Below are 27,631 nucleotides of genomic sequence, written 5' to 3'. Positions count from 1 at the left end.
TTGATGTAGAGTAAATATGTCATAAAAATCAAATACGGTATTAACACCACTAACAAACATTCATAATGTAGGGTAAAAACAAACAAAATTGGCCAGGCCTTTATTTAATTTGGAAGCTCCCTTAACATACTTTAGTGGACTTCCATCAGTCCTGGAAGAAAGAATCCTACTTAAGACACATCAGATAATACAGTGTCCCATTAAGTGGAATGGACACCTTCTAAAGTAAACAATCCGGTAATCTTATCATTTTAACTTGTTGTTTAACAAATCTAGGACCTTCAAAAAAGTTGAAGGTCCTAGAGGTCCTAATATCCAATACTAATGCATTCACTGCAATCCACTATAAACACCTGTCACTGTTCCACAGAATGGAAACAGATTATCGTTTTAAATGGTATCACCTTCTTGCTGAAATTCACTGGTGTTACCAAACTATAAAATTGAGTAATAATAATTATAAATTGTCAAAGAACATCTCCCAGTCAACTATTCATACTTCTACTCCAAATTTCCCACATACATCCCTTACAGCCTGATATAGCCCAGCGAGCACGACTCGGTTTCACCCGCAGACAATAACACGGCATTATTAGAGTCTATCCAAAAACCACTAATAACATATTTCCATTCACATTATTAAAGGCATTGTTTTCATTTTAGTCTACCCAAACAATATTACAATAGAGGTTGGTATTTTTAATACCAATCTCTATTGGATATTCTCTTTCTGCTTCACACTATATAAAATCCAAGACGGCGTAGTAGTCAGACGTCTTTGTCTTGTCTCGTCCCATGTATATATCTTTTTATATATTTTTCTTCGCATTATTTTTAATATTTTGCCTAAACCTCAACTTCAAAATACTCTCCTGCAACCCGCCTCACCCAATGTGGTATGGATCTGTTTTTTTTCTAAAGTATTTCTATTTACCTCCAAACTGAAATACTTCAGCTAGTTACCTAGTTAGCTTCAGTTATCAGCTATCAATCAGCTAACCACTGCTAGCGGTCATCAGCTAACCTTTAGCTCGGAAAGCTCTCGCCAGTTCGTACAACGAGTTTCAAACCAGAGCATACCGTACCTATTTTTTTCTCCATAACCCCAGATTCCTACCGCAAACTCTGAACCTTTTCATCTGGATCATCGCAGCTAGCTAACCGCAACCCAGGTTGACTACTCCTGGCTAACGTTTCCGTCCCGGATCTAGCACCAACTAGCCTGGAGCTAGCGCATGCTAGACCCATCTCCTGTCTAGGGCTCCTGGGCTACTCCTGAAGACCACTCCTCGGCTACAATATCCGGACCCCTTCTACTGCCGGTACGGGGCACGGAACCCCGCCGATCCTGGAATACTGAATACTGGAATACTGACATAATCTACCCGAGGATCCCAACAGGCCCCTCAGGCGCGACGTCCCCTGAACACCCATTCTGCTAACCGCGGCCTGCTAGCTATCTAGAGCATATTGGACTGTTAGCTGATCCATTGGCCAGTTTCAATTTTGCCAATTGGACTTGGACCCCTCTGCTACTTGGAACCCTACTAATTCCACGACTGGTCTATCGACTTCACCGCACGAGGAGGCAAAAACAGACTTTCCCCCATCGCGACGTCCATCTAAGGCCCTTATGCTAGCTTGCTAGCCTGCTAACTGTCTGAATTGCCGTGTCCCCAGCCAGCCCAACCACTCACTGGACCCATACGATCACTTGGCTACGCATGCCTCTCCCTAATATCAATATGCCTTGTCCATTACTGTCCTGGTTAGTGATTACTGTCTTATTTCACTGTAGAGCCTCTAGCCCTGCTCAATATGCCTTAACCAACCATGTTGTTCCACCACCCGCATATGCGATGACAACCTGGTTTAAACGTCTCTAGAGACTATATCTGTCTCATCATTACTCAATGCCTAGGTTTACCTCCAAAGTACGCTCTTCCTACCATACCTTTGTCTGTACATTATGCCTTGAATCTATGCTATTGTGCCCAGAAACCTGCTCCCTTTACTCTCTGTTCCGAACGTGCTAGACGGCCAGTTCGTATAGCCTTTAGCCATACCCTTATTCTACTTCTCCTCTGTTCCTCTGGTGATATAGAGGTTAATCCAGGACCTGCAGTGCCTAGCTCCCACTCCTATTACCCAGGTGCTCTCATTTGTTGACTTCTGTAACCGCAAAAGCCTTGGTTTCATGCATGTTAACATTAGAAGCCTACTCCCTAAGTTTGCTTTATTCACTGCTTTAGCACATTCTGCCATCCCGGATGTCTTAGCCGTGTCTGAATCCTGGCTTAGGAAAACCACCAAAAACCCTGAAATTTCCATCCCTAACTATAACAATTTCCGCCAAGATAGAACTGCTAAAGGGGGCGGTGTTGCAATCTACTGCAGAGATAGAACTCTGCAGGCTATCTTACTATCCAGGTCTGTACCAAAACAATTCAAGCTTCTACTTCTAAAAATTCACCTTTCCAGAAACAAGTCTCTCAACGTTGCCGCTTGCTATAGACCACACTCTGCCCCAAGCTGTGCCCTGGACACCATATGTGAATTGTTTGCCCACTATCTATCTTCTGAGCTCGTGCTGCTAGTTGACCTAAACTAGGAAATGCTTAACTCCTTGGCCATCCTACAATCTAAGCTTGATGCCCTCAATCTCACACAAATTATCTATGAACCTACCAGGTACAACCCCAAATCCGTAAACACGGGCACCCTCATAGAAATCATCCTAACTAACTCGCCCTCCAAATACACCAGCGATCACTGCCTCATTGCCTGCATCCGTAATGGGTCTGCGGTCAAACGACCACACCTCATCACTGTCAAACGCTCCCTAAAACACTTCAGCGAACAGGCCTTTCTAATCGACCTGGCCAGGGTATCCTGGAATGACATTGACCTCATCCCGCCAGTAGAGGATGCCTGGTTATTCTTTAAAAGTGCCTTCCTCACCATCTTAAATAAGCATGCTCCGTTCAAAAAATTTAGAAACAGGAATAGATATAGCCCTTGGTTCACTCCAGACCTGTCTGCCCTTGACCAGCACAAAAACATCCTGTGGCATTCTGCATTAGCATCAAATAGCCTCCGTGATATTCAACTTTTCAGGGAAGTTAGGAACAAATATACACAGGCAGTTAGGAACGCTAAGGCTAGCTTTTTCAAACAGAAATTTGCATCCTGTAGAACAAACTCAAAAAAGTTCTGGGACACTGTAAAGTCCATGGAGAATAAGAGCACCTCCACCCAGCTGCCCACTGCACTGAGGCTAGGAAACACTGTCACCACTGATAAATCCACAATAATTGAGATTTTCAATAAGCATTTTTCTATGGCTGGCCATGCTTTCCACCTGGCTACCCCTACCCCGGTCAACAGCCCTGCGCTCCCCACAGCAACTCGCCCAAACCTCCCCCACTTCTCCTTCACCCAAATCCAGATAGCTGATGTTCTGAAAGAGCTGCAAAATCTGGACCCCTACAAATCAGCCGGGCTAGACAATCTGGATCCTCTCTTTCTAAAATTATCTGCCGAAATTGTTGCAACCCCAATTATTAGCCTGTTCAACCTCTCTTTCGTGTCGTCTGAGATTCCCATAGATTGGAAAGCTGCCGCGGTCATCCCCCTCTTCAAAGGGGGAGACACTCTAGACCCAAACTGCTACAGACCTATATCTATTCTACCCTGCCTTTCTAAGGTCTTTGAAAGCCAAGTTAACAAACAGATAACCGACCATTTCGAATCCAACCGTACCTTCTTCACTATGCAATCTGGTTTCAGAGCTGGTCATGGCATCCACGCTCAAGGTCCTAAACGATATCATAACCGCCATCGATAAGAGACATTACTGTGCAGCCGTATTCATTGACCTGGCCAAGGCTTTTGACTCTGTCAATCACAACATTCTTATTGGCATACTCAACAGCCTTGGTTTCTCAAATGATTGCCTCGCTTGGTTCACCAACTACTTCTCCGATAGAGTTCAGTATGTCAAATCGGAGGGCCTGTTGTCCGGACCACTGGCAGTCTCTATGGGGGTGCCACAGGTTTGAATTCTCGGGCCGACTCTCTTCTCTGTACACATCAATGATGTCGCTCTCGCTGCTGGTGATTCTTTGATCCACCTCTACGCAGACGACACCATTCTGTATACTTCTGGCCCTTCGTTGGACACTGTGTTAACTAACCTCCAGATGAGCTTCAATGCCATACAACTCTCCTTCCGTGGCCTCCAACTGCTCTTAAATGCAAGTAAAACTAAATGCATGTTCTTCAACCGATCGCTGCTGGCACCTGCCCGACCGTCCAGCACCACTACTCTGAACGGTTCTGACTTAGAATATGTGGACAACTAGAAATACCTAGGTGTCTGGTTAGACTGTAAACTCTCCTTCCAGACTCACATTAAACATCTCCAATTCAAAATTAAATCTAGAATCGGCTTTCTATTTCACAACAAAGCATCCTTCACTCATGCTGCCAAACATACCCTTGTAAAACTGACCATCCTACCGATCCTCGACTTCGGCGATGTCATTTACAAAACTGCTTCCAACACTCTACTCAACAAAGTGGATGCAGTCTATCACAGTGCCATCCGTTTTGTCACCAAAGCCCCATATACTACCCACCACTGCGACCTGTATGCTCTCGTTGACTGGCCCTCACTTCATACTCGTCGCCAAAGCCACTGGCTCCAGGTCATCTACAAGTCTCTGCTAGGTAAAGCCCCACTTTATCTCAGCTCACTGGTCACCATAACAGCACCCACCCGTAGCACGCGCTCCAGCAGGTATATCTCACTGGTCACCCCCAAAGCCAATTCTTCCTTTGGCTGGCTCACCTTCCAGTTCTCTGCTGCCAATGACTGGAACGAACTGCGAAAATCTCTGACGCTGGAGAGTCTTACCTCTTTCACTAGCTTTAAGCATCAGCTGTCAGAGCAGCTCACAGATCACTGCACCTGTACATAGATCATCTGTAAATAGCCCATCCAATCTACCTCATCCCCATACTGTATTTATTTATTTATCTTGCTCCTTTGCACCACAGTATCTCAACTTGCACATTCATCGTCTGCACATCCTACCATCCCAGTGTTTAATTGCTATATTGTAATTACTTTGCTACCATGGCCTATTTATTGCCTTTACCTCTCTTATCCTACCTCATTTGCACAGGCTGTATATAGATTTTCCTACTGTATTATTGATTGTATCTTTGTTTATTCCATGTGTATCTCTGTGTTGTTATACGTGTCGAACTGCTTTGGTTTATCTTGGCCAGGTCGCAGTTGCAAATGAGAACTTGTTCTCAACTAGCCTACCTGGTTAAATACATTTTTTATATATAAAATACATCAGCCAGTTCCTAAGGGAAAATATACATTTCAGTTCCCAATACTACAGTTCCCAATACTAGAGCCTCTTTCTGCCCACAACTTGAATCCATTGCAGTTGTAGCCTTGTTTTATCATGATTATGGTCACAGCTCTATTGCAATTGCTGATCACCTGTTATTAGAATGCCTTAGATTTAGGTAACAGTCCGTAAGAGGTAATAAAGGTAATAAAACTACAGGTAATAAAACACACTGGCTGTTGTTGACAAGGATATGTTCAGTTCATATTATTCATATTTAAATCAGTGATTGAAATTACCACATTTTCAGTACCCTATTCTACCAGGCTATTAGGCAACACAAAGTATTTGAACTAAGCAAGCTGCCAAATCATTCAGTTTACATGCTTAAACAAACACTGGCTGCTGTATCTAGCTAAGAAAAGCATGGCAATAGTTAAATTACAAACACAGATTTTTGTCAGTAACATAGACCCAATGCTATTGAAATGACAAGTAAATCCCGCAAATAACCCAATTATAATGGTTTGTAGTCTTAACATCTGCACATAATAATGACACAATTACCAGAAAATAGCCTTAATGTTCGTCCAAGTGTTTCTTTGCAAAGATTTCACATGCGCAAAGGGGATTTAGCAGTTAACGAGAGGAATTGACATTCATTGATTTGGAAACAGATCTGGTGAGTTTAATATAAACAGAGGATCTTTTCCCTTGCAATATAATAAAATATTACATCACATTTTCTCCATAGTGAATATTATTTTGATGGAAACCTCTTTTTTTTTAAACGTCGTTACAAGTCTACATTCCGTGTTAATTCACCCTAACTTTATGGGAAAAGGGTTTATTCGGTAAATATAGCAACTCTTCTCTTGCTGCGGGAAAAAAATGAATTTTCAGGCCTTATGGAAAGTTATTTTTTTTAATGTATTACCCAGATGGAGAAAATCCCCTAAGCGTTCATAGTTTTATCCATATTTTTTATCATAAGTGGATATGCGCCAATCTTTTTCTGAGACTATTTCCCAGACTCTGTAGACAGTCATACAATGCTTTAACCTTATCTCTATCAAATGATCCATAAAGGGACAAATTCAGAATACTTTTTTCACCCCTTACATACGTCTATGTTTTGGTGTGCAAGTTTGTATATTCATATTATTTCCATTATTACTTCATCAAATCTCCAGTAATCAATTATACACACATACAATTGCAAAAAAAAAAAGCCCATATTTTCACAGAATCCCCATATAACGTTATTAATCTTAGGTACTCACATGAACCATTCCATGTGTTTTCAACGACTCTCCATCGACACAAAGCAGCTCTGCAAACATTCTCCCAGCGGAACGCACAAATGTTGGTTTCCCGGATGCTGCCCGGCTGGTCATGGGAATAATGCTCCACATGTATCCTCAACGGCTCTCTAGCCTCTCAGAAACCTATAGACTTGCCGCTACTTCCTATACATATAAAATAAACATCCCGTGCTCAATAAATCAAATCAAATCAAATTTTATTAGTCACATACACATGGTTAGCAGATGTTAATGCGAGTGTAGCGAAATGCTTGTGCTTCTAGTTCCGACAATGCAGTAATAACAACAAGTAATCTAACCTAACAATTCCACAACTACTACCTTATACACGCAAGTGTAAAGGGATAAAGAATATGTACATAAAGATATATGAATGAGTGATGGTACAGAACGGCATAGGCAAGATGCAGTACATGGTATAGAGTACGGTATATACCTATGAGATGAGTACTGTAGGGTATGTAAACATAAAGTGGCATAGTATAAAGTGGCTAGTGGTCCATGTATTACTTAAGATGGCAAGATACAGTAGATGATATAGAGTACAGTATATACATATACATAAGAGATGTGTAATGTCGGGTATGTAAACATTATATTGGGTGGCATTGTTTAAAGTGGCTGGTGGTACGTTTTTACATAATTTCCATCAATTCCCATTTTTAAAGTGGCTGGAGTTGAGTCAGTATGTTGGCAGCGGCCGCTAAATGTTAGTGGTGGCTGTTTAACAGTCTGATGGCCTTGAGATAGAAGCTGTTTTTCAGTCTCTCGGTCCCTGCATTGATGCACCTGTACTGACCTCGCCTTCTGGATGATAGCGGGGTGAACAGGCAGTGGCTCGGGTGGTTGTTGTCCTTGATGATCTTTATGGCCTTCCTGTGACATCGGATGGTGTAGGTGTCCTGGAGGGCAGGTAGTTTGCCCCCAGTGATGCCTTGTGCAGACCTCACTACCCTCTGGAGAGCCTTACGGTTGTGGGCGGAGCAGTTGCCGTACCAGGCGGTGATACAGCCCGACAGGATGCTCTCGATTGTGCATCTTTAGAAGTTTGTGAGTGCTTTTGGTGACAAGCCGAATTTCTTCAGCCTCCTGAGGAGCTGCTGCGCCTTCTTCACAATGCTGTCTGTGTGGGTGGACCAATTCAGTTTGTCCGTGATGTGTACGCCCGAGGAACTTAAAACTTAATACCTTCTCCACTACTGTCCCGTCGATGTGGATAGGAGGGTGCTCCCTCTGCTGTTTCCTGAAGTCCACAATCATCTCCTTTGTTTTGTTGACGTTGAGTGTGAGGTTATTTTCCTGACACCACACTCCGAGGGCTCTCACCACCTCCCTGTAGGCCGTCTCGTCGTTATTGGTAATCAAGCCTACCACTGTAGTGTCGTCCGCAAACTTGATGATTGAGTTGGAGGCGTGCATGGCCACGCAGTCGTGGGTGAACAGGGAGTACAGGAGAGGGCTCAGAACGCACCCTTGTGGGGCCCCAGTGTTGAGGATCAGCGGGGTGGAGATGTTGTTACCTACCCTCACCACCTGGGGGCGGCCCGTCAGGAAGTCCAGGACCCAGTTGCACAGGGCGGGGTCGAGACCCAGGGTCTCGAGCTTGATGACGAGTTTGGAGGGTACTATGGTGTTAAATGCTGAGCTGTAGTCGATGAACAGCATTCTCACATAGGTATTCCTCTTGTCCAGATGGGTTAGGGCAGTGTGCAGTGTGGTTGCGATTGCGTCGTCTGTGGACCTATTGGGTCGGTAAGCAAATTGGAGTGGGTCTAGGGTGTCCGGTAGGGTGGAGGTGATATGGTCCTTGACTAGTCTCTCAAAGCACTTCATGATGACGGAAGTGAGTGCTACAGGGCGGTAGTCGTTTAGCTCAGTTACCTTAGCTTTCTTGGGAACAGGAACAATGGTGGCCCTCTTGAAGCATGTGGGAACAGCAGACTGGGATAAGGATTGATTGAATATGTCCGTAAACACACCAGCCAGCTGGTCTGCGCATGCTCTGAGGACGCGGCTGGGAATGCCGTCTGGGCCTGCAGCCTTGCGAGGGTTAACACGTTTAAATGTTTTACTCACCTCGGCTGCAGTGAAGGAGAGCCCGCAGGTTTTGGTAGCGGGCCGTGTCAGTGGCACTGTATTGTCCTCAAAGCGGGCAAAAAAGATATTTAGTCTGTCTGGGAGCAAGACATCCTGGTCCGCGACGGGGCTGGTTTTCTTTTTGTAATCCGTGATAGACTGTAGACCCTGCCACATACCTCTTGTGTCTGAGCTGTTGAATTGCGATTCTATTTTGTCTCTGTACTGGGACTTTGCCTGTTTGATAGCCTTGCGGAGAGAATAGCTACACTGTGTGTATTCGGTCATGTTTCCGGTCACCTTGCCCTGGTTAAAAGCAGTGGTTCGCGCTTTCAGTTTCACGCGAATGCTGCCGTCAATCCACGGTTTCTGGTTCGGGAATGTTTTAATCGTTGCTGTGGGTACGACATCGTCAATGCACTTCCTAATGAACTCGCTCACCGAATCAGCATATTCTTCAATGTTGTTGTTGGACGCAATGCGGAACATATTCCAATCCGCGTGATCGAAGCAGTCTTGAAGCGTGGAATCAGATTGGTCGGACCAGCGTTGAACAGACCTGAGTGCGGGAGCTTGTTCTTTTAATTTCTGTTTGTAGGCTGGAATCAACAAAATGGAGTCGTGGTCAGCTTTTCCGAAAGGGGGGCGGGGGAGGGCCTTATATGCGTCGCGGAAGTTAGTATAACAGTGATCCAGAGTTTTGCCAGCCCTGGTAGGACAATCGATGTGCTGATAGAATTTAGGGAGTTTTGTTTTTAGATTAGCCTTGTTAAAATCCCCAGCTACGATGAATGCAGCCTCAGGGTGTGTGGTTTCCAGTTTACAGAGAGTCAGATAGAGTTCGTTCAGGGCCATCGATGTGTCTGCTTGGGGGGGAATATATACGGCTGTGATTATGACCGAAGAGAATTCCCTTGGTAGATAATGCGGTCGACATTTGATTGTGAGGAGTTCTAGATCAGGTGAACAGAATGACTTGAGTTCCTGAGTGTTGTTATGATGATCACACCACGTCTCGTTAATCATGAGGCATACCCCCCCGCCCCTCTTCTTACCAGAAAGATGTTTGTTTCTGTCTGCGCAATGCGTGAAGAAACCAGCTGGCTGCACCGACTCCGTTAGCGTCTTTTGAGTTAGCCATGTTTCCGTGAAGCAGAGCACGTTGCAATCCCTGATGTCTCTCTGGAATGTTACCCGTGCTCGGATTTCATCGACCTTATTGTCAAGAGACTGGACATTGGCGAGTAGTATGCTAGGGAGTGGAGCGCGATGTGCCCGTCTCCGAAGCCTGACCAGGAGACCGCTACGTTTGCCCCTTTTACGGCATCGCGTAGGCTCCCCGGCTGGGATCAGGTCCATTGTATTGGGTGGAAGGCAAAACACTGGATCCGTTTCGGGAAAGTCATATTCCTGGTAGGAACGGTGGTTAGTTGACGTTACTCGTATATTCAGTAGTTCCTCCCGACTGTATGTAATGAAATCTAAGATCACCTGGGGTACCAATGTAAGAAATAACACATAAAAAAACAAAATACTGCATATTTTCCAAGGAACGCGAAGCGAGGCTGCCATCTCGCTCGGCGCCGGAAGTTCTAACACGCCGTTGTCACGTTCCTGACCTGTTTTCCTTGTTTTTGTATGTGTTTAGTTGGTCAGGGCGTGAGTTGGGGTGGGCATTCTATGTATTGTGTTTCTATGTTGGGTTTAATGTGTTGCCTGATATGGTTATCAATTAGAGGCAGGTGTTTGACGTTTCCTCTGATTGAGAACCATATTAAGGTAGGCTGTTCTCACTGTTTGTTTGTGGGTGATTGTTGCTGTGTCTGTGCACCACACGGTACTGTCTCGTTCGTTCACGTCGTTTATTTGTTTTGTATTTTGTCAGTGTTCTGTTTTGGTTGGATCTTCATTAAATTTCATTATGTATTCAGCACCCGCTGCGCATTGGTCCGCTCAATCACCTATAGACGATCGTTACAGCCGTGATATTCTATGATGGGCAGTGATGGACGGAACCCCAAGATGACCATTCTATTGCAACCTATTATCCAAATTTCAATCAGTTTATTATGCAACTCTTATTATCCAAATTTCAAATTCTTTCATATCCCATTCATACAGTACTGTTCCCAACACACACTAATCAATTAGTTTTTTCTACAATACTTTTTATAACCTGCAGGAATATTTCCTCATTTCTATCTCAGGGTTAGTTTCTGGGGTAACGCAAATCATACATTTACATCTTACAATATTAACACATGGCATTGCAATGCATCACGGCTATACCATGTAGGACTCCGACTAATTTCTTACTTCAGGACAGTATGAGCTAGGGATGCACGATATATCGGTGAACATATCGGAATCGGCCGATATTAGCTAAAAATGCCTACATCGGTATTGGCCCGATGTTTAGTTTAACGCCGATCTTAAAAACCGATGTCAAAGCTGCCATGCATACCTATATAATGTAGGTACACAACGTAATAATGCCACGTAGTCATTTGAAAGAGTAAAACATTTCAGCAAGACATCTTAAAGGTGAATTCCATTAAAGCCATGATAATGGAATTCATTGCCCTTGACAATCAACTCTTCTCTGTCATGGGTGATGTTGGCTTACGCCAACTGGTCGAGCACCGGTACACACTACCAAGTGCGCTATATTTCAGATGTTGCCCTACCGGAGTTACACAGTAGTAGCGCCACTGCTATTAGCTTCACGACAGACATACTATGGAATGCCGTTTGGGTCTTTGCGTGTCAAAAAAGATACAGTAGCAATGTCAAAGCTGTACAAAAAAGTCTGCAAACACCGGCCATGAACGATGTGTATACAATACCGCGTTGGTAATAAAACATAATTTGTTCGGACGCAACTTCTAGGGTAGCTAGCTTTAGCTTGGTACCTAGCTAGCACCAATACAACCAGACTGAAAACAATGACCAATAGAAACTGCAGTCATTTTCATTATTCTTAGCAATGATTTAGGAATCCTTGTGAGTAAGTATTAGCTAGTGTGCCACTTGTTGTTCGCCTATTGAAATTGAACTTCAGTTCATGAAAATAAATAGCTAGCCAGCTACTTAACCCTGTTGCCCAAAGCTAATGTTATAAGCAGCCAGCTAGCTTCATCTGGCTAGTGAGGCTCGACCGGACCGGGTTATGTGTTGTGAAGCTAGCCACAATAAGGATTAGGCACAATATTGGAATTCATAGAAATCCGGGTTGAGAATGAAACGACTGAAGAAATGAACAACGAAACAGCACAGCAAGTAAGTGAAAGAAATAGGTTTTGATTATGTTTTACTGGTAATGGGGACATACGTAGATGCCAACAAAATACTTGTTTGGTGTGTGTGTGTGTGTGTGTGTGTGTGTGTGTGTGTGTGTGTGTGTGTGTGTGTGTGTGTTTTTAACCTTTTTAACTAGGCAAGTCAGTTAAGAACAAATTATTATTAACACTGATGGCCTACCCCGGACCACGCTGGGCCAATTGTAAGCCGCCCTATGGGACTCCCAATCACGGATGTGATAGAGCCTGGATTCGAACCAGGGACTGTATTGACGCCTCTTGCACTGAGATGCAGTGCCTTAGACCGCTGCGTCCATGTGTGTGTGTTAACTATTTAACTGTACTGGAATGCTTAAATGGCTGTAAAAATTTTAAATATTGTTTTTCAGTCGTTTCTTTTGGCAAGGAAAATATCATATCGGTATCGGCCAAAATTGTATATTGGTGCATGTTTGAGCACGACTTCCTATTTATTATGACAATACCATCAGGATCTCATAACCTCAAAACGCAGTACCATCAGGACTTCCAATCTCTTATTTCAGATTAACACTTATTTCCACACTCAAACAACTCTCATATCATTGTAATGCATTCTCTAAACTTCAATAGCGCTTTTGAGTCCACACAGGTCTCTAGCCCACACAGGGTTTTTGCTTTAAATTCTTAACTAGTCCACATAGGTTCTAGTTTCCATCCGGTCCACTCAGGTTTGGATGTTAACTCCATTTTCATAACAAAAAAGACATTGTTTCCAAGAAATGTCAGTCTCATCCTATTTATCTGTCTCTGTTCGAAATGACATCCATTCCACTAACGCTCCCAGCCAGGCGGGGATCCGATCTGCTCCGTCTAGTGGAGTATGGCTTCCCCGGCTGCGTCTAATGCAACTCCCGTGCACGGTTAACCTGGATTTCCCAGGAACAATCAGCAAAATGATGATTTATCATCCCTTCCTTGCCGCCAAATATTGTGGTGGAAATTCTAATCAAGTGAGAGAGACTTTGTTATTTCTTCAAACAATCAATCTTTATTATTGAGTAAGAATTGCAATAATGAAGCTGGTCAACAACCACCCATCTGGAATCCCAGAGCTGACAAGGTACAAATCTGTCGTTCTGCCCCTGAACAGGCAGTTAACCGACTGTTCCTAGTCCGTCATTGATTAGTTAAATAAAGGTAAAATAAAAATCGTTGAGAGCCCAATGAGCAGATTTGGGTTACAGCTCTTTATAGCAAAGTACATCCTCCTGAATGTTCATGACAAACAACAGATGCCTGGAATGGGTCAAAAGGTTAGGATGTGTATGTGAGAAAGGAGTAACCCCCAGTCTGATAGCATTTGCTGTGAAGACTGTTCCAATTGTATAGAAATCAGCGTTTGGCACCTAAGACAAGGTTCCTCCCATCAGTCGTCCACACTAGAGACATCTCCTCCCTTGTACCTAATAATACACAAACACCAACTCATTCTATCACCAAGCCATCATAATTCAATTGCCAGCGCCAAGTCCCAGAGGCCCAACTCAGTCCCACAGACACAGATGTGAGAGTACTAAGAAATGTTATTCGATGCATAAGCAGTATTATAACTTCATCTTGTAAGTTTTCTACCATATTACTCCACAATACTAACCTAATTGACAGAGTGAAAAAAAGGAAGCCTGTATAGAATAAAAATATTCCAAAACACATATCCTTTTTGCAACAATGCACTAAAGTAATACTGCAAAAAAATGTGTCAAAGCAATTCACCTTTTGTCCTGAGTACAAAGTGTTATGTTTGGGGCAAATACAATACAAAACATTGCTGAGTACCACTCTCCATCTTTTCAAGAATAGTGGTGGCTGCATCATGTTATGGGTATGCTTGTAATCATTAACAAACAAAACAAAAAAACGTATGGAGCTAAGCACAGGCAAAATCCTAAAGGAAAACCTGGTTCAGTCTGCTTTCCACCAGACATTGGGAGATTAATTCACCTTTCAGCAGGACAATAACATAAAACACAAGGCCAATTTTACACTGGAGTTGGTTACCAAGGAGACAGTGAATGTTCCTGAGTGGCCAAGTTACAGTTTTGACTTAAATCTACTTGAAAATCTATGGCAATGATCAACAACCAATTTGACATAGCTTTTAGAATTTCTAAAAGAATAATAGGCTAATGTTGCACAATCCAGGTGTGGATAACTCTTAAAGACTTACCCAGAAAGACTCACAGCTGTAATCGCTGCCAAAGGTGAGTCTAGCATGTTTTGATTCAGGGGGCTAAATACGTATCTAATCAAGATAAATTTGTGTTTTTTGTGGGGGTTTTTTAACCAATGTTAGAATCTTTCTTCCACTTTGACATTAGAGTATTTTGTGTAAATTGTTGACAATTTTTTAAATACATTTTAATCCCACTTTGTAACACAACAAAATTAGGTAAAAGTCTAGGGCTGTGAATTCTTTCTGAAGGCGCTGTACATGGTATCGGTCTCTAAAACGACCATGTAAGTAAATAGTTTTAGCACCACAGCCAAGTCTGTCTTGGACAGTGAACCCACAATATAGGCCTACAAAACAATGGCTTGAAATAATGAAAACATTGAAGAAAGCATAATTGTAAGACCTGTTTCTAAAATACGGTCTCCTCAACCCTTCTCAATTATATAGTGACCTTATCTTCTCTATAAACAGCCAGCCTATTTCCATCTTCACATCACATGCAAAATAGCTGTGAAGAACATGTTTTATATTTAGAGTCATCTCAGGAGGTGTAGAGCCTGTGGCGAGCCAGCTCAATTATGTCAGCACAAAGGATACTTTGATGAAGATACTAAGAGGAAGCTAATATTCACCACTGTGCGACTCCCAGTATATGACATATAATATATGTAGGAAGAGACATGCCATGTATGGGTACAGATGAAGATTAGGAGGGGTTTTCTGAATCCTTAGCGCTCATTCTGGAAGCTAGCGGCATGAAAGGCTCAATTCAATTGGAGTACTTTTTTGTGCGTTAGCAAAAATAAATAAAGGGGGAGCGGGATTCCTGTCGTAAACTCCGTCACAGGTAGATGCTTCCTGCTTTCAGAAAAATATAGGTCCACAAAGTGCACAGGCGGTAGTTTGTAAACAAAGATACTACATATAGCCTAATTTTATTAGGTTTGATTGGATACGGTAGCCCCATGGCTTAAGAACACTCCCTCAAGTGCTTTTATAACCCAAAGACAAATAGAGCTTTGAGATAAAGAAGAGGACCTTATCATCTCAAGCTCTTCGAGAGACGCTGCTGTGTCAAGAGGCTGTGCCCCTAGGCAGAAGCACATTATAGCAGCACTTACTAGCACAACACTAGGAATCTGCTGTCAGAGATACACAAGTAAATGCAATCTGGTTGTGGCGGTGCTCTGTGTCTGTAGCTAGGTTTTCCTTCCAATTGGCGACAGATTTCCATATGTGACTCGTTTTTAAATCAAAATGTGTTTTTTTTTGGCAGAAATGTCTTCTGGAACGTGTGAACTTTCATGTGCCTTAATAACAAACTTGTATGCCATCTGTAAATACAAATACAATTGTTAAATTATGAGTCTAGTTGGTTTAGCCACAGAAAAAGCCTGCAACCTTCCCGCTAGCCATGATTGGCTGAGATAATGATTGCACTGGACATGCCGAGAGATGAGTTCGGATTGGTCTGCCATGTAGCGCGCTTCTGTCTATTTTAGCTGGTCAGTATGTGTAGGTAAACCTGTTTAATGCTGCTTTAAAAAAATATATTGCGTAGTAGAACTGCATAAGTGCTGATCTCCTCTTTCTGGAGGACTGAGATTTGAAATCAGTGGAATTAGAATATGATAGCTAACGAGATGGAGAAAACTCTTGTCTCTGGATTACATCTTCAAACTAAGGGCAACCATGGCATCTGTGTGACAGAGAGGGAGAAGCGTCAATGCATGTATACGGGTTAAATAGTCTAGCTAGCTACATTTTCAGATATTACACATTTCTAATTTAGTCAGTCATTTTAATTTCATGGCTGGCTCGCTAGCTAACGTTACGTTTATGCTCTGTGTAGTAATATTCTTTGTATCTCAGAGCTATTTGCTTTACTAGTTATAGCCTAATGTTAGCTAGCTAACATTGAATCTGGTTGGTTAGCTACCTGCAAATTCATGCAGGGTAGTAACGTCATGAGTTGGGATTATGGTTCATTGTTTAGCTAGCTAGCTACATGTCTTAACAAAAGACTCCACTATGCAAGTAAGCTTTTCAATAGAATGTTAATGGTGTCACTGTGACAACTGTTGATAGACGTAGCTGGTAAATTTGATCTGGCTATCTACTACTCTACTCTATTACTCTACTCTATTTCAGAGCACTCTCTTCTGAGTTTGCCAGAGCACAGAATAACTGACGAATTTACGAACACTCAACACCCGTCAGTAAACGTTGGCAAAAAGCGTAAATTGTTGCCAGCATCACAGTTGCAGTCGCCAACGCTCTGGATAACAGACTGACCAGCTCTGCTAGGGCGTGTAAAATTGTCAGTGAGCTGTTCTCTCATTTGTGTTTGGATGTAGCTAGCAAGCTAGCCAACGTTAGCCAGTTAGCTTGGGTGCTTGACTGCTGCTGTTAGGACAGAACGCTCAGATCAACCTTAAAGAGATGGGTGGGGCTAAAGCTTATGAGGGTGTGAACGATGCTGAATGGGTGTAGACAAAGAAGAGCTCTGCAGTAGGTGTACCAAATCATTCAAAGGCCATTTTCTCAAAAGTGAGGTTCCAAGTTTATCATATTTCGAAGCAGAATTACTTTCCCATTCTTCCTCAACTGTAGTGTATGATATACAATTTTCTAGCTCGGAGTCTCTACTTTTTTCCAAAAATTACAATTTCAAATTTTGCTACATAAGACCGAATCGAGCCAGTCGGTCATATATTCTAAAGTCTGCATAGAGAAAATATGTGAATTTTCCCACTAGGAGTGTTTTTTCCCCAGCTTTACTTTTTAGCAGATAGAATGCTGTGCGTGATGACGTAGTGCACATAAAAGCACATTTGTTTTAGTTTTCAAGTACTGAGTAATAAAACAGAAGTTTGTGTTTCCATTGCAATTTCAACTCTACGGATGGTTTTGTCACAAAAACTGTTGCCATAAATAGCATACTTGCCCAATTTGGTTTTGCTTCATGCTCTATTGACAACAGTTCGCTGATGAATTGGACAGTGTAGATTATAAAATGAGATATGCATAAAATGTTTTAATTGGCAGCCATGCACCGATCATCATGTGACCATCATCATCCAAATGAAAGTTACAAGCTTGGCACACCTGTATTTGGGGAGTTTCTCCCATCCTTCTCTGCAGATCCTCTCAAGCTCTGTCAGGTTGGATGGGGAGTGTCGCTGCACAGCTATTTTCAGGTCTCTCCAGAGATGTTCGATCGGGTTCAAGTCCGGGCTCTGGCTCAAGGACATTTGAAGACTTCTCCCGAAGCCACTCCTGAGTTGTCTTGGCTGTATGCTTAGGATCGGTGTCCTGAAGTTGAACCTTCGCCACAGTCTGAGGTCCTGAGTGCTCTAGTGCAGGTTTTCATCAAGGATCTCTCTGTACTTATCTCTCTGTACTTTGCGCCGTTCATCTTTCCCTTGATCCTGACTAGTCTCCCAGTCCCTGCTGCTGAAAAACATCCCCACAGCATGATGCTGCCACCACATGCTTCACCGTTGGGATGGTGCCAGGTTTCCTCCAGACGTGATGCTTGGCATTCAGGCCAAAGAGTTCAATCTTGGTTTCTTCAGACCAGAGATTCTTGTTTCTCATGGTTTGAGAGTCCTTTAGGTACCTTTTGGGGAAACCCCAAGCGGGCTGTCATGTACCTTTTACTGAGGAGTGGCTTCCATCTGGCCACTCTACCATAAAGGCCTGATTGTTGGAGTGCTGCAGAGATGGTTGTATTTCTGGAAGGTTCTCCCATGTCTACAGAAAAACTGTGGACCTCTGTCAGAGTGACCATCGTGTTCTTAGTCAACTCCCTGACCAAGGCACTTCTCCACCGATTGCTCAGTTTGCCCGGGTGGCCAGTTCTAGGAAGAGTCTTGGTGGTTCCAAACTTCTTCCATTTAAGAATGATGGAGGACACTGTTCTCGGGGACCTTCAATGCTGCAGACATTTTTTGGTACCCTTCCCCAGATCTGTGCCATGACACAATCCTGTCTCTGAGCTCTATGGACAATTCCTTCGACCTCATGACTTGGGTTTTTTCTCTGACATGCACTGTCAACTGTGAGACCTTATATAGACAAAGGGAAGGGGTCTGAATACTTTCCGAATGCACTGTACATCCCCAACAAAGCTGTGAAAGCTAAATCCTAGTTGGTATGAAACCAACTGAGTGTTGTGATGGCTAAATGAGGCTAAACACTGAATGTTTAGATTTTTAGTCTACATTAGTATTGACTGTCGATGATGATTGACAACCATTATCGATGGTGATGACATTGTGATGTGACAAATGGTGGTTTAGCCTATTTGAACTTAACTGGCGCTGCGCAGTAAAGAACACACAAATGACATTCAGAGTGATTTGCCTACTCCTTTTTGCTTTAGCCTATTTCAATATATATACAGAACGCAAGAGAGGAATGTAGGCTAGACAGAGTGGAGAATTCCACCAAAGCAGTCCAGTCAGAAAATATTGTTTCTCTCTCTCTCTCTCTCTCGGATGCATGGGCCTTATAGCCTAAACCTATTCATTTTTTTCTATATAACGGACACTCCATAGTTCACTCAAATTACAAAATGACATATTGGTTTCATTACCCTGTAAGCACTCTATGGACAAGGTAGAGCTGGGCGATTATAAATAAAAATCCATATAACGATAACAAATTATGATAAAAACATTTTTGGGGGGAGGTGTTAGAGCTGGGCGTTATGAACAAAAAGTAATATTGCAATAAATTTTACTTTTTTTTTCTCGTTAAAACAATTAGAACGCTACATATTTTGTTTTTTGAACAGTTACTTTACATTAGCTGCAGGGCTCTAGACACATTTTCCCAGTGCCAAGTAAGACAATTAAAATGGTAGCCTATGATTCAAAAAGTAAGCTGTTTCATCTAACATATCCAGGAAATGCATTATTGATATTTTAATAGGATCCAGAATGATCAGATTTATATTTTGATCCTCAGAGAATTTCCTCACAGCTTTGTGCATATTGGCCTAAAGGCTATATTATTGTTATTAGGAAGTGGGAACTCAAAACACTTGGCTAGATTGCTAACTCTGATATTGTTGCTATAATGCCATGTTGGCTAATTGATTAATCAATCAGTAAATCTAGGCTAATGTCCTAAAAGAAAATCCCGTGCTAGGCCTAGACTACTTGATGTAGACCTATTCACTGCAAATGGCGCGCTCCGGCTCAAATCCTCAGGCGCATCAAAACAATACTACACAGATTACTCTGGTTGTAAATTGGTGCCATGAACTCAATATTAAGAGGTAAGAAATATATTATATACTCACAGAAAGCTGTGAATCTCCTTTCTATCTAGAACAACAGTAGTTGCTTTGAAAACTGTATTTTTCCCCAGTAGCATTTTGAGCAATAGTCATATGCTTGTGCTTCTCAGAATGCATCTCTCCCTCCTCTGTGCGAACAGTGGGGAGAGGGAGTAAGAGTCAGCAGCTGACAGTGAAACAGGGACAGGCAAATACTTTCGTAGCAGGAATAAACATAATGCATATATTACTGTTGACCAAAGAATTGTTTTAGAAAAATCTACAGGTACGTTATGTAGCAAAATCACCTAGAATTACTGACAGCAAAATGCTTCGATAAGAGGAAGGCAATGTCGGTGTCTAGTTTTTGGTTTATCGTCCCAGCTCTAGAACAAGGTATGATAGCAACCCATGCTTTGGTTTAGTTTCCGTAGCACTGTTTGCACATGCTAACGTTTTAGCATTTGCGGCACAAATCACATTCAAGTCATTGGACCGATATTAGCATTTTTCGCACATCGCGTTCAAATCATCTATATTGGACTTTGTTGAGCTTCACAATCAATTTGAGATACTTTCGGGTGATTTGGACATGATTGTATATGTAGGTGTTTAGTGTGAAAGTAATGATCGTATGACACAGGCTGAACCAATAGGCCTAAACTAGGCTACATCCAAGCGCAATTCAGTCAAATCTGCATAGCGGTATTTACACAGTGGCATATAAACGTGCTGTTTCTCCAATACATCCCTACTTGAAATTTCACACAGAATTAACACATTCCGTTTGCATGGCAGTTGAAATTTCTTGATAACCTCTTTCCAATACATTTGTAATGTATTTAGGAACAAAACATGCACCTCAAACTAGCTTTTCAGGTGTTTGTGAAAGGACACAATGTTGGAATGTTGTATTGTTAATGTGTTACAATTCAATTTGTGTTACAATATCATTTGCTATTGTGTAATTATTGTGTATACAACACGTGTTTAACATGTACATTTCCGGTATAGCGATTTTGTAAAGGTTTTGTGTACTGTAAATAGCAGGGAGTCTCACTCCACTCACAGGTTGTTTCCACTTTTAGTTTTCACTGGTCTTCAGAAGAATACCTGTTCTCAGGCAGTAGTTCAACAAAGATACTACATGAACATCCAACCTTGAGACTGCCATATGAATAAGTATGTTTGAATATGGAATATGTTTGAAAACAATAGTAATGTTTGATCTCCCTCTGCTTCTCCTTTTCCAGGAATGAGGACCGCATGGAGCGTTCCGAACGGGCATGCACTAAAATGGATAGTATTGAAGCCACAGAGGAGCAGTAAGTTGCCAGCTATGCCTTTTTCCATAGGTTGTCTCTGAGAAAATACCAAACTGTTTTGATATCATGTCACATTTTGGTAATTTAGCAGATGCTCTTATCCAGAGCAACTTACAGTAGATAAGATAACCACATATGACAGTCATAGTAAAACGTTCCTCAACAAAGCAGCTATTAGCGAAATCAGTCTTAGTAAGAAAAGACAAGTGCAAGTGTTAGTGCAAGAAAGGGAAGTACAACAGTGAGGTGTTATTTTTGTTTTCATGTTGTCAGATAAGCTGATGGCCTTTGGTCACGTCTGTTCATCCCTGTCTTTTGAAGGCATTATACAGTACATAAACATTATACAGTACATAGACATTATACAGTACATAGACATTATACATTAGGACTGTCGACCTCAAGAAAGGATGCCAGAAAATATGCCAAAAATGTAATTATTGCATGCAAGAAATAGAGTATAGGGCTCAGCTCTACGGTATATTGTGTGCTTATTATTTGCATGATATGTAATATTGTCAGATTTCAGCATTCAGCTGTTTTTACACGATGTAGCCTGTCTGGGTGCCCAAACAATTGTGAGCCCAATACTGTTCTCACATGGCTGTGGCCATGACACCGGGTTCAACCTGAGGCTCTACCTTGGAACACTCATTCTTCATGTTGTTGTTGTAATAAGTGAGATGGATTTTTCTCCTTATCACCCAGTCCTAATTGTAATAATGGTAACACTTTAGCATGTGACATGCTTAGAATGTTTTGTCGATTGAGACATGAAAATAGCAGGAAGGCCCGCACACTGAATGCTCCTAATTACCACCTTTTAATGACAACATTTCAATCAGTCCCTGTAGCCATGACTCTTAGGCCTCAGACACACCAATAGCGTTTACTGGCTGAGATTACTTAGCACCTGTGAACGAATCAAGTGGAAAATGTTGGCAGTAAGACGTTTACAGTGGGTGGTTCCTAAACACAGTGCGCTGAATGATCGGCAGATGAACGCTAGATCCACATTCGGTGCGATGTGTGCAAACCTTTAGATCAAAAAGGCTCTTAGGGAGATGCTCTGGTTCAAAGTGTTGTCATTGAATGTGGTGATTAGGATCATACCAAAGTGTTCCACTAGTATATGCACAAGTCAGCCAAAGGGAATGGTTGGTTGGTTACAGTGGCTAACCAAGGTATGGATTGCAGTCTCTTCATGTCTGCTTAGACTGCTTCGGGGTAAGCAGTCTACATTATAATGTGGGTCAACTATCGCTTTAAAAATAAGGCTTGAATAAAATAGTTTTCAATAAGGGCCACACCCCTGATCTATGTTTCCCAAGTGCTAGCTGTTTGAAAATGTTCATGCTATAACAATTACTTTCTCCAAATCACTCTACCTGGCTATAAATCTTCAGGTGGTTGAGGCTGACTACTTGCACAAATGTGTCATCATATAACAGTATATAGGCAAGATCTTTGTCGTTGAGTCCCCCTACCATATCTGCCTATAGCAGCTTGTGCACAATACTGAAATGACATCTCTCTAAAATGACAAAACAGGATATTTGAGGTATGGGGCATTTCAATATAACCTATTCTCGTTTTTATGACTTATAATCAACACTGTCCTTGACATAGTATCTATATGAATGCCTACAAAAATGCATAGCCTCATTTCATTTATTTTCAAAGACACAAGTAGGTAAATCAGATTTCAAATAAGTAATTACACTGACAAAATTGTGAAGAAGTTAAATAATAAAATGAGTATGGGGAATAATAGTAGTGTTCTGACAAGCACATTAATTACCTGCGTACCCTTTTCCCTTTCTTATTGTGCCATCTTCAACCAAATGTGTGCCTGTCAAGTTACCAGGTTGTTACCACCTAGTAATTACTAGGCTAGTTAGCGCCCCAGCGCCTATCAAATGTGTCCTACGATTTAAAAAAACTAAACAAACATATCTCCGGTAATATGAATCATAAATGGAAGCGTGAAGCTTAGGGAACGCTGGCATACAGTGTGCAGGCCTTTGTTCTTTTCATGTTTATCATTAGCCCAGGACCTACGTTTTTCAAGGATGTGTGTATGAAATATGACCGCTACTATTTCTATTGCTAATTGAAACAGCCTGTGGAAACCATGTTATTGCATCTCTAGAGAAAAAATAATGATTCTGTTTGTCTTGTGTATTGTGAGAGTCCAGACTGCTAACACTGGGTTCCTGGTATCCTGTGTTTAGGCAACCCACTCTAGACGAGGTGGTTGCCTGGGCCCGTAGCTTCGAGCTGGTGATGCGCTCCTCAGAAGGCAGGGAGATTTTCCGAGAATTTCTGCGCTCTGAGTACAGCGAAGAGAACCTGTTGTTCTGGCTGGCCTGTGAGGAGCTGAAGAAGGAGACGGACCTGACTGCGATCGATGAGAAAGCCAGGATCATCTACGAGGACTATGTCTCCATTCTATCGCCGAAAGAGGTAGGAGGCATCACGTTGGAAGCAGGAATTTGACTGGCACCTAGTATCACTCGGCTGATATTTACTTTGCTTTCAGGACTATTCCATTTGTTCCATTGTGGAAAATTAAAGCACATACAGCTGAAGTATTTGACAATGTTTGGAATACATGTATTTGACCCAGGTCTGATTCCAAGACATATTGAAACCCCAATCTCAAAGTGGTTGAAGAGGAGGAGGTGGGAGGTGACCTTATCTCCATTGATAACATGACCTCCCTCCATTTCCACTGTTGCTCTGTGTGATAGCAATGTTACTGTTCTCTCCCGCTCCTCTGCCTCCAGGTGAGCCTGGATTCGCGGGTGAGGGAAGGCATCAACCTGAGCCTGACGGAGCCCAGCAACGTGATGTACGAGGAGGCCCAGCTGCAGATCTACACCCTGATGCACAGAGACTCCTACCCCCGTTTCCTCAACTCCTCCGTTTACAGAGACCTTCTGGACAGCAAGAGAAGCTCCTGCCTAGACACCTAAAGTAACCCCCACCCCCCCAAAAAACAAGAAGACAATAAGGTGCCAGAACTGGGTTTGATATTTTCCTTTTTTGAAAAAGAATCAAGAAAATAATGAATAGTTTAAGCAATTTCAAGTGTCTGCTCGCAGGCAGCCCTGAGGTTTAGTTCCTGGTTTAACTGCAGATAAGAGCTCCTCGGGCTACTGTGACAAAGCGAAACAAAAGGAAGGACAGACCCATTGTTTCTGTACTTTTGAGAGTTCTCCTTTCGCTCCCTCTTTCTCTATCTTGCTCTGTATTTTTCTCTCTCAAATTCTGTCCCATGCCTCAGCCATTTTTACAGTCCAAAAACAATGTATTTTTTACGATGGCTGTAGAGCTTGACCGTGGTGAGCAGGCAAATCAGACTTGGCATGTAACAAGGTAATGGAATTTGCTCTACAGTAGCTTGGTATTTTAGCAGTGGACTGCAAAGGTTCTTGAATATGAGATGTATTTTCTTCTGTTCTAGGGATATACCCTGTCAAGCTCTTGATGTGTTATGTGAAGGGAATATTGATATTTGCCAATTAGCTTGCAGTTGTTGATTTTGAGAAGGTTGAAAGTTTTACAGCAGTGTTAATATCCAAGCACTTGCCTTCTTTACAACTCTAAAACTGGGAGAAGGGCTAGAATTGTGGTTGGGCAGCTAAATGTCTTATGAACATTACTTTCCACGGGAAATCACAATGCCTTTATGTGAAAAAGGCAGCACAAGAGCTGCTTGTTATGGCAACAACCACAGTTTAGTAAACACAGAGTCCTTTCTATCCTTCCCACACCATCCCACCCTGAGAGAAGCACAGGTTATGTCAGAGGTTGGAATCATTGTTGGAGAAAATAAGAAGTCAAACATTCAATTCAGTCGTTTCATACAATAAATCATGAACACTTTACAGCTCTCGAGAATGAAAGAGAACCATTTACTTTTTAGTTTTTCTACTGCATATAATATAAATAGTAGTAATCACGATGCCTTGGTTTGGAAGGTAAATTATAAGATAGTGGTATGTCTAATGCATCACCATGAGGTCTAAGAGTGGTATGCATTGCTGACACATGGAATTATGAATTAGTCCTTTATGGCTTCTGGTTTTAAAGCTGTAGCTAGTCCGTGACTGAAGGGGGTCAGTACCAGCTAAGTAACAGCCCAGTCGGGGGCAGAAGAGGCCAGGTGGAATCAGACGTATTTATATATTGGTTGTTTGGAGGTTTGCAGTCCTGTTCACCAGATGTGCGCTGTCTTTAAGACTGGTTAGTGAGGCTCCAGTAAGGTTCTTGGATCTCCGGTGAGCCCCATGCCTTTAACAGTCTCTCTGCTTTACAGAGTTGGGCAGGGGAAGTGAATAGATATTTTGGAGACGGGTCGTTGTCTTTTTTTCCTAAAATTGCCAGCACGCATTATTGTGTGTACCTGCCGTCCAGATACATACTCATCAAAACATTTTAAAGAGTTAACGTCCCATGAACATATAGCCCTAAAATATATGTTCAATGATTTTTTGTTGTTGTTGCAAGTGTGACATTTAAACATGGAGAAATTATTGCAGGCCTTCGTCACCTGTTGATGTGTAGAGGTCAGTGCATGAGTAAAGTATATTGTGAGAAGGAGAGTTGTGTGTATTATCACCACTGGTGGGTAATGATATTCAAGTGTCATTGAAGCAGTGCCACTCTTCTGTTTGAACATACTACCTGAAGTTCATGTGCCAAGGCCAGTGATTATTTAATTCAATTAAGGGTTTTAATAAAGCCCATATACTGTAGGTTATTGAAGTGCAATTGGATCAGATGTAGTCTTTCCGTTTGTATTCATTCACAAAAAATGGACATATAGCATAGCCTAATGATATCAGCCATTTTGAACATCCAACAATATTCTAACGTTCCTTATATTTCGTTCACATTCAGCCACTTTTATAGATAGTTTCAGTCGCAATAGTGTTTGCATACTCTTTTTTAAATGAAGCGTGATACAGTAAAAGCGATACAGTATGCATGCACCACAGTGGTTAGGTAGAGGATACCTTTTTATGTAGCTCTATTAATGACAACTCACATTGAAATAATACAAAAATTAATGACTTGCTCATTTTAGATATTATTTCAGCTGTAACTTCTGAATGTTTGACCAACCAGACAGTGAAATTATGGTTCAATCAAACCACGTTTACATTCATGCGGTGAGCAATCATCCTGGAAATGCAAGAGAAGCCAATTGCAAAAAAATGTAGGTAGGAAAATGGTTCTGAATGATTTACAATTAGCATTTTACACTGGGTGAAGAGTTGTATTGCAGGTTTGTACGACGTGTTCTCTGGTATCTCGGAGTAATTGATTATTTTCACTCCATAGAAAGAAATGGTTGTTCATTTTACTGACATTTCAACAAGGATTTAGCAATTAATGACATGAGGTGGTATCATAGGCATAGTGTCATGTTCAAATGTTGACTTTCAATTCAGAATGAATGGCTTTGAAAGGTGGCAGAGGTTTGTTGGCAGAATAAGATTTTTATCTAAAGTGTCAGAATTGATGTGATTAGAGAAGCATTGGCCTTATCTACTGTGTTTCTCCTTTAACTTTCATTAGGGATTTCACTACCTCTCATATTGGTTAATTTATTTCACATCTAGTTGTCAATGTACACTTTGTTTTTAGATCTACTTGAAGCCTAACACTGTAAACAAAATGTGCACAGAAAATATATGTATTAAGCGTTAAAGGACGATTAGCCTAGTTAACTTTTTTTGTTTGTTTAATTGTGTTCAACTGGAAAAAGATTTTTAGATATATAAATAATTCAGGAAATACACTGTTTAAAGGGCTAATCTCATTTTGCCTATGCAAATATGTTACTGTTGAAATATGGGAAAGGATAGGTTAAGTTTGATGGAACATGGTTTACATTGCCCTTTGCTGATATTCATATCTTATTCAGCAAAAATGTACCCCTAGGTTTGTTTCTATATAAATATATAACAAGTAATATACAGAGAAAATAGTATATGCCTTCGTGATGAAAAAAAACAACACTTGATAAATACAAATAAATATGTGTGTTGTCTGACCTGTGGCTGTGTTATGACATCTTGGTGAGATGACAGTTCACTGCAAAATACACCTGTTGACTGATCGACTAGTCCGAGACTCCTTCATCCATAGAGGCTTTATTATCCATTCACAGTGTTTTCTTTCAGGCCAATGACCATCTCTTTATCCAAGGAGCTATTCAATGTCATTATTGCTGTACGTAACCCATATTGTCATTTGCAATCCTACCATTTCGAATTTCAAAACATTTCTACTGTACAATCAAGGGACAGTCTCAATTCTTGTTGTTTCCAAGGGTGCTTCGTAGTCACATTCACAAAAGTTGAAGGGCTATTTTAGTCACTTAAACAAAGATGTTAAATCCACAAGAACAGAAACATCTACCTCTTGGTTGCTTTCCCAATCCTCCAAACCTGTAGGCTACTTCGGTACTTGGCCTTTTTTGTCAGACCACCGGAATGTAATAAGACTGAAATAGCTGTACAAGAGCCAGGATGTCGTGGTCAAACTCTGTAGATATAAGGGTGCAGTTTTTCTTCGACTGCACACAACACATTAAAACCCATGAATAACACAATAACTCATTAATAACAATACATTGAGCTAATAACTAATACTACTACTGACTGGCTGAATTAACATTTTCAATAAGTACGTTCGCTAATAACAAGACAACTGAAATGT

The 27,631-nt window shown here is 41.7% G+C and overlaps 1 protein-coding gene across 2 annotated transcripts in view; it reads left to right on the top strand.

Moving 5' to 3' along the window:
* Positions 1-26,963, top strand: part of rgs17 (regulator of G protein signaling 17) — a 49,779-nt gene extending 22,816 nt beyond the window's left edge. For both annotated transcript variants that reach the window (XM_055890061.1, XM_055890060.1), the window contains exons 4-6: positions 20,825-20,896; positions 23,131-23,362; positions 23,686-26,963. In XM_055890061.1, the coding sequence (XP_055746036.1) occupies positions 20,825-20,896; positions 23,131-23,362; positions 23,686-23,874 (493 nt within the window). In that variant the 3' untranslated portion in view covers positions 23,875-26,963. The remainder of the gene's footprint in view (positions 1-20,824; positions 20,897-23,130; positions 23,363-23,685) is intronic.
* Positions 26,964-27,631: the final 668 nt, after the last annotated feature.

Source organism: Salvelinus fontinalis, chromosome 30 (assembly GCF_029448725.1).
Source record: "Salvelinus fontinalis isolate EN_2023a chromosome 30, ASM2944872v1, whole genome shotgun sequence".
Classification (NCBI taxonomy): Eukaryota; Metazoa; Chordata; class Actinopteri; order Salmoniformes; family Salmonidae; genus Salvelinus; species Salvelinus fontinalis.
Note: the sequence above shows the minus strand (reverse complement) of the source record. Positions and strands in the feature narration are given on the sequence as shown.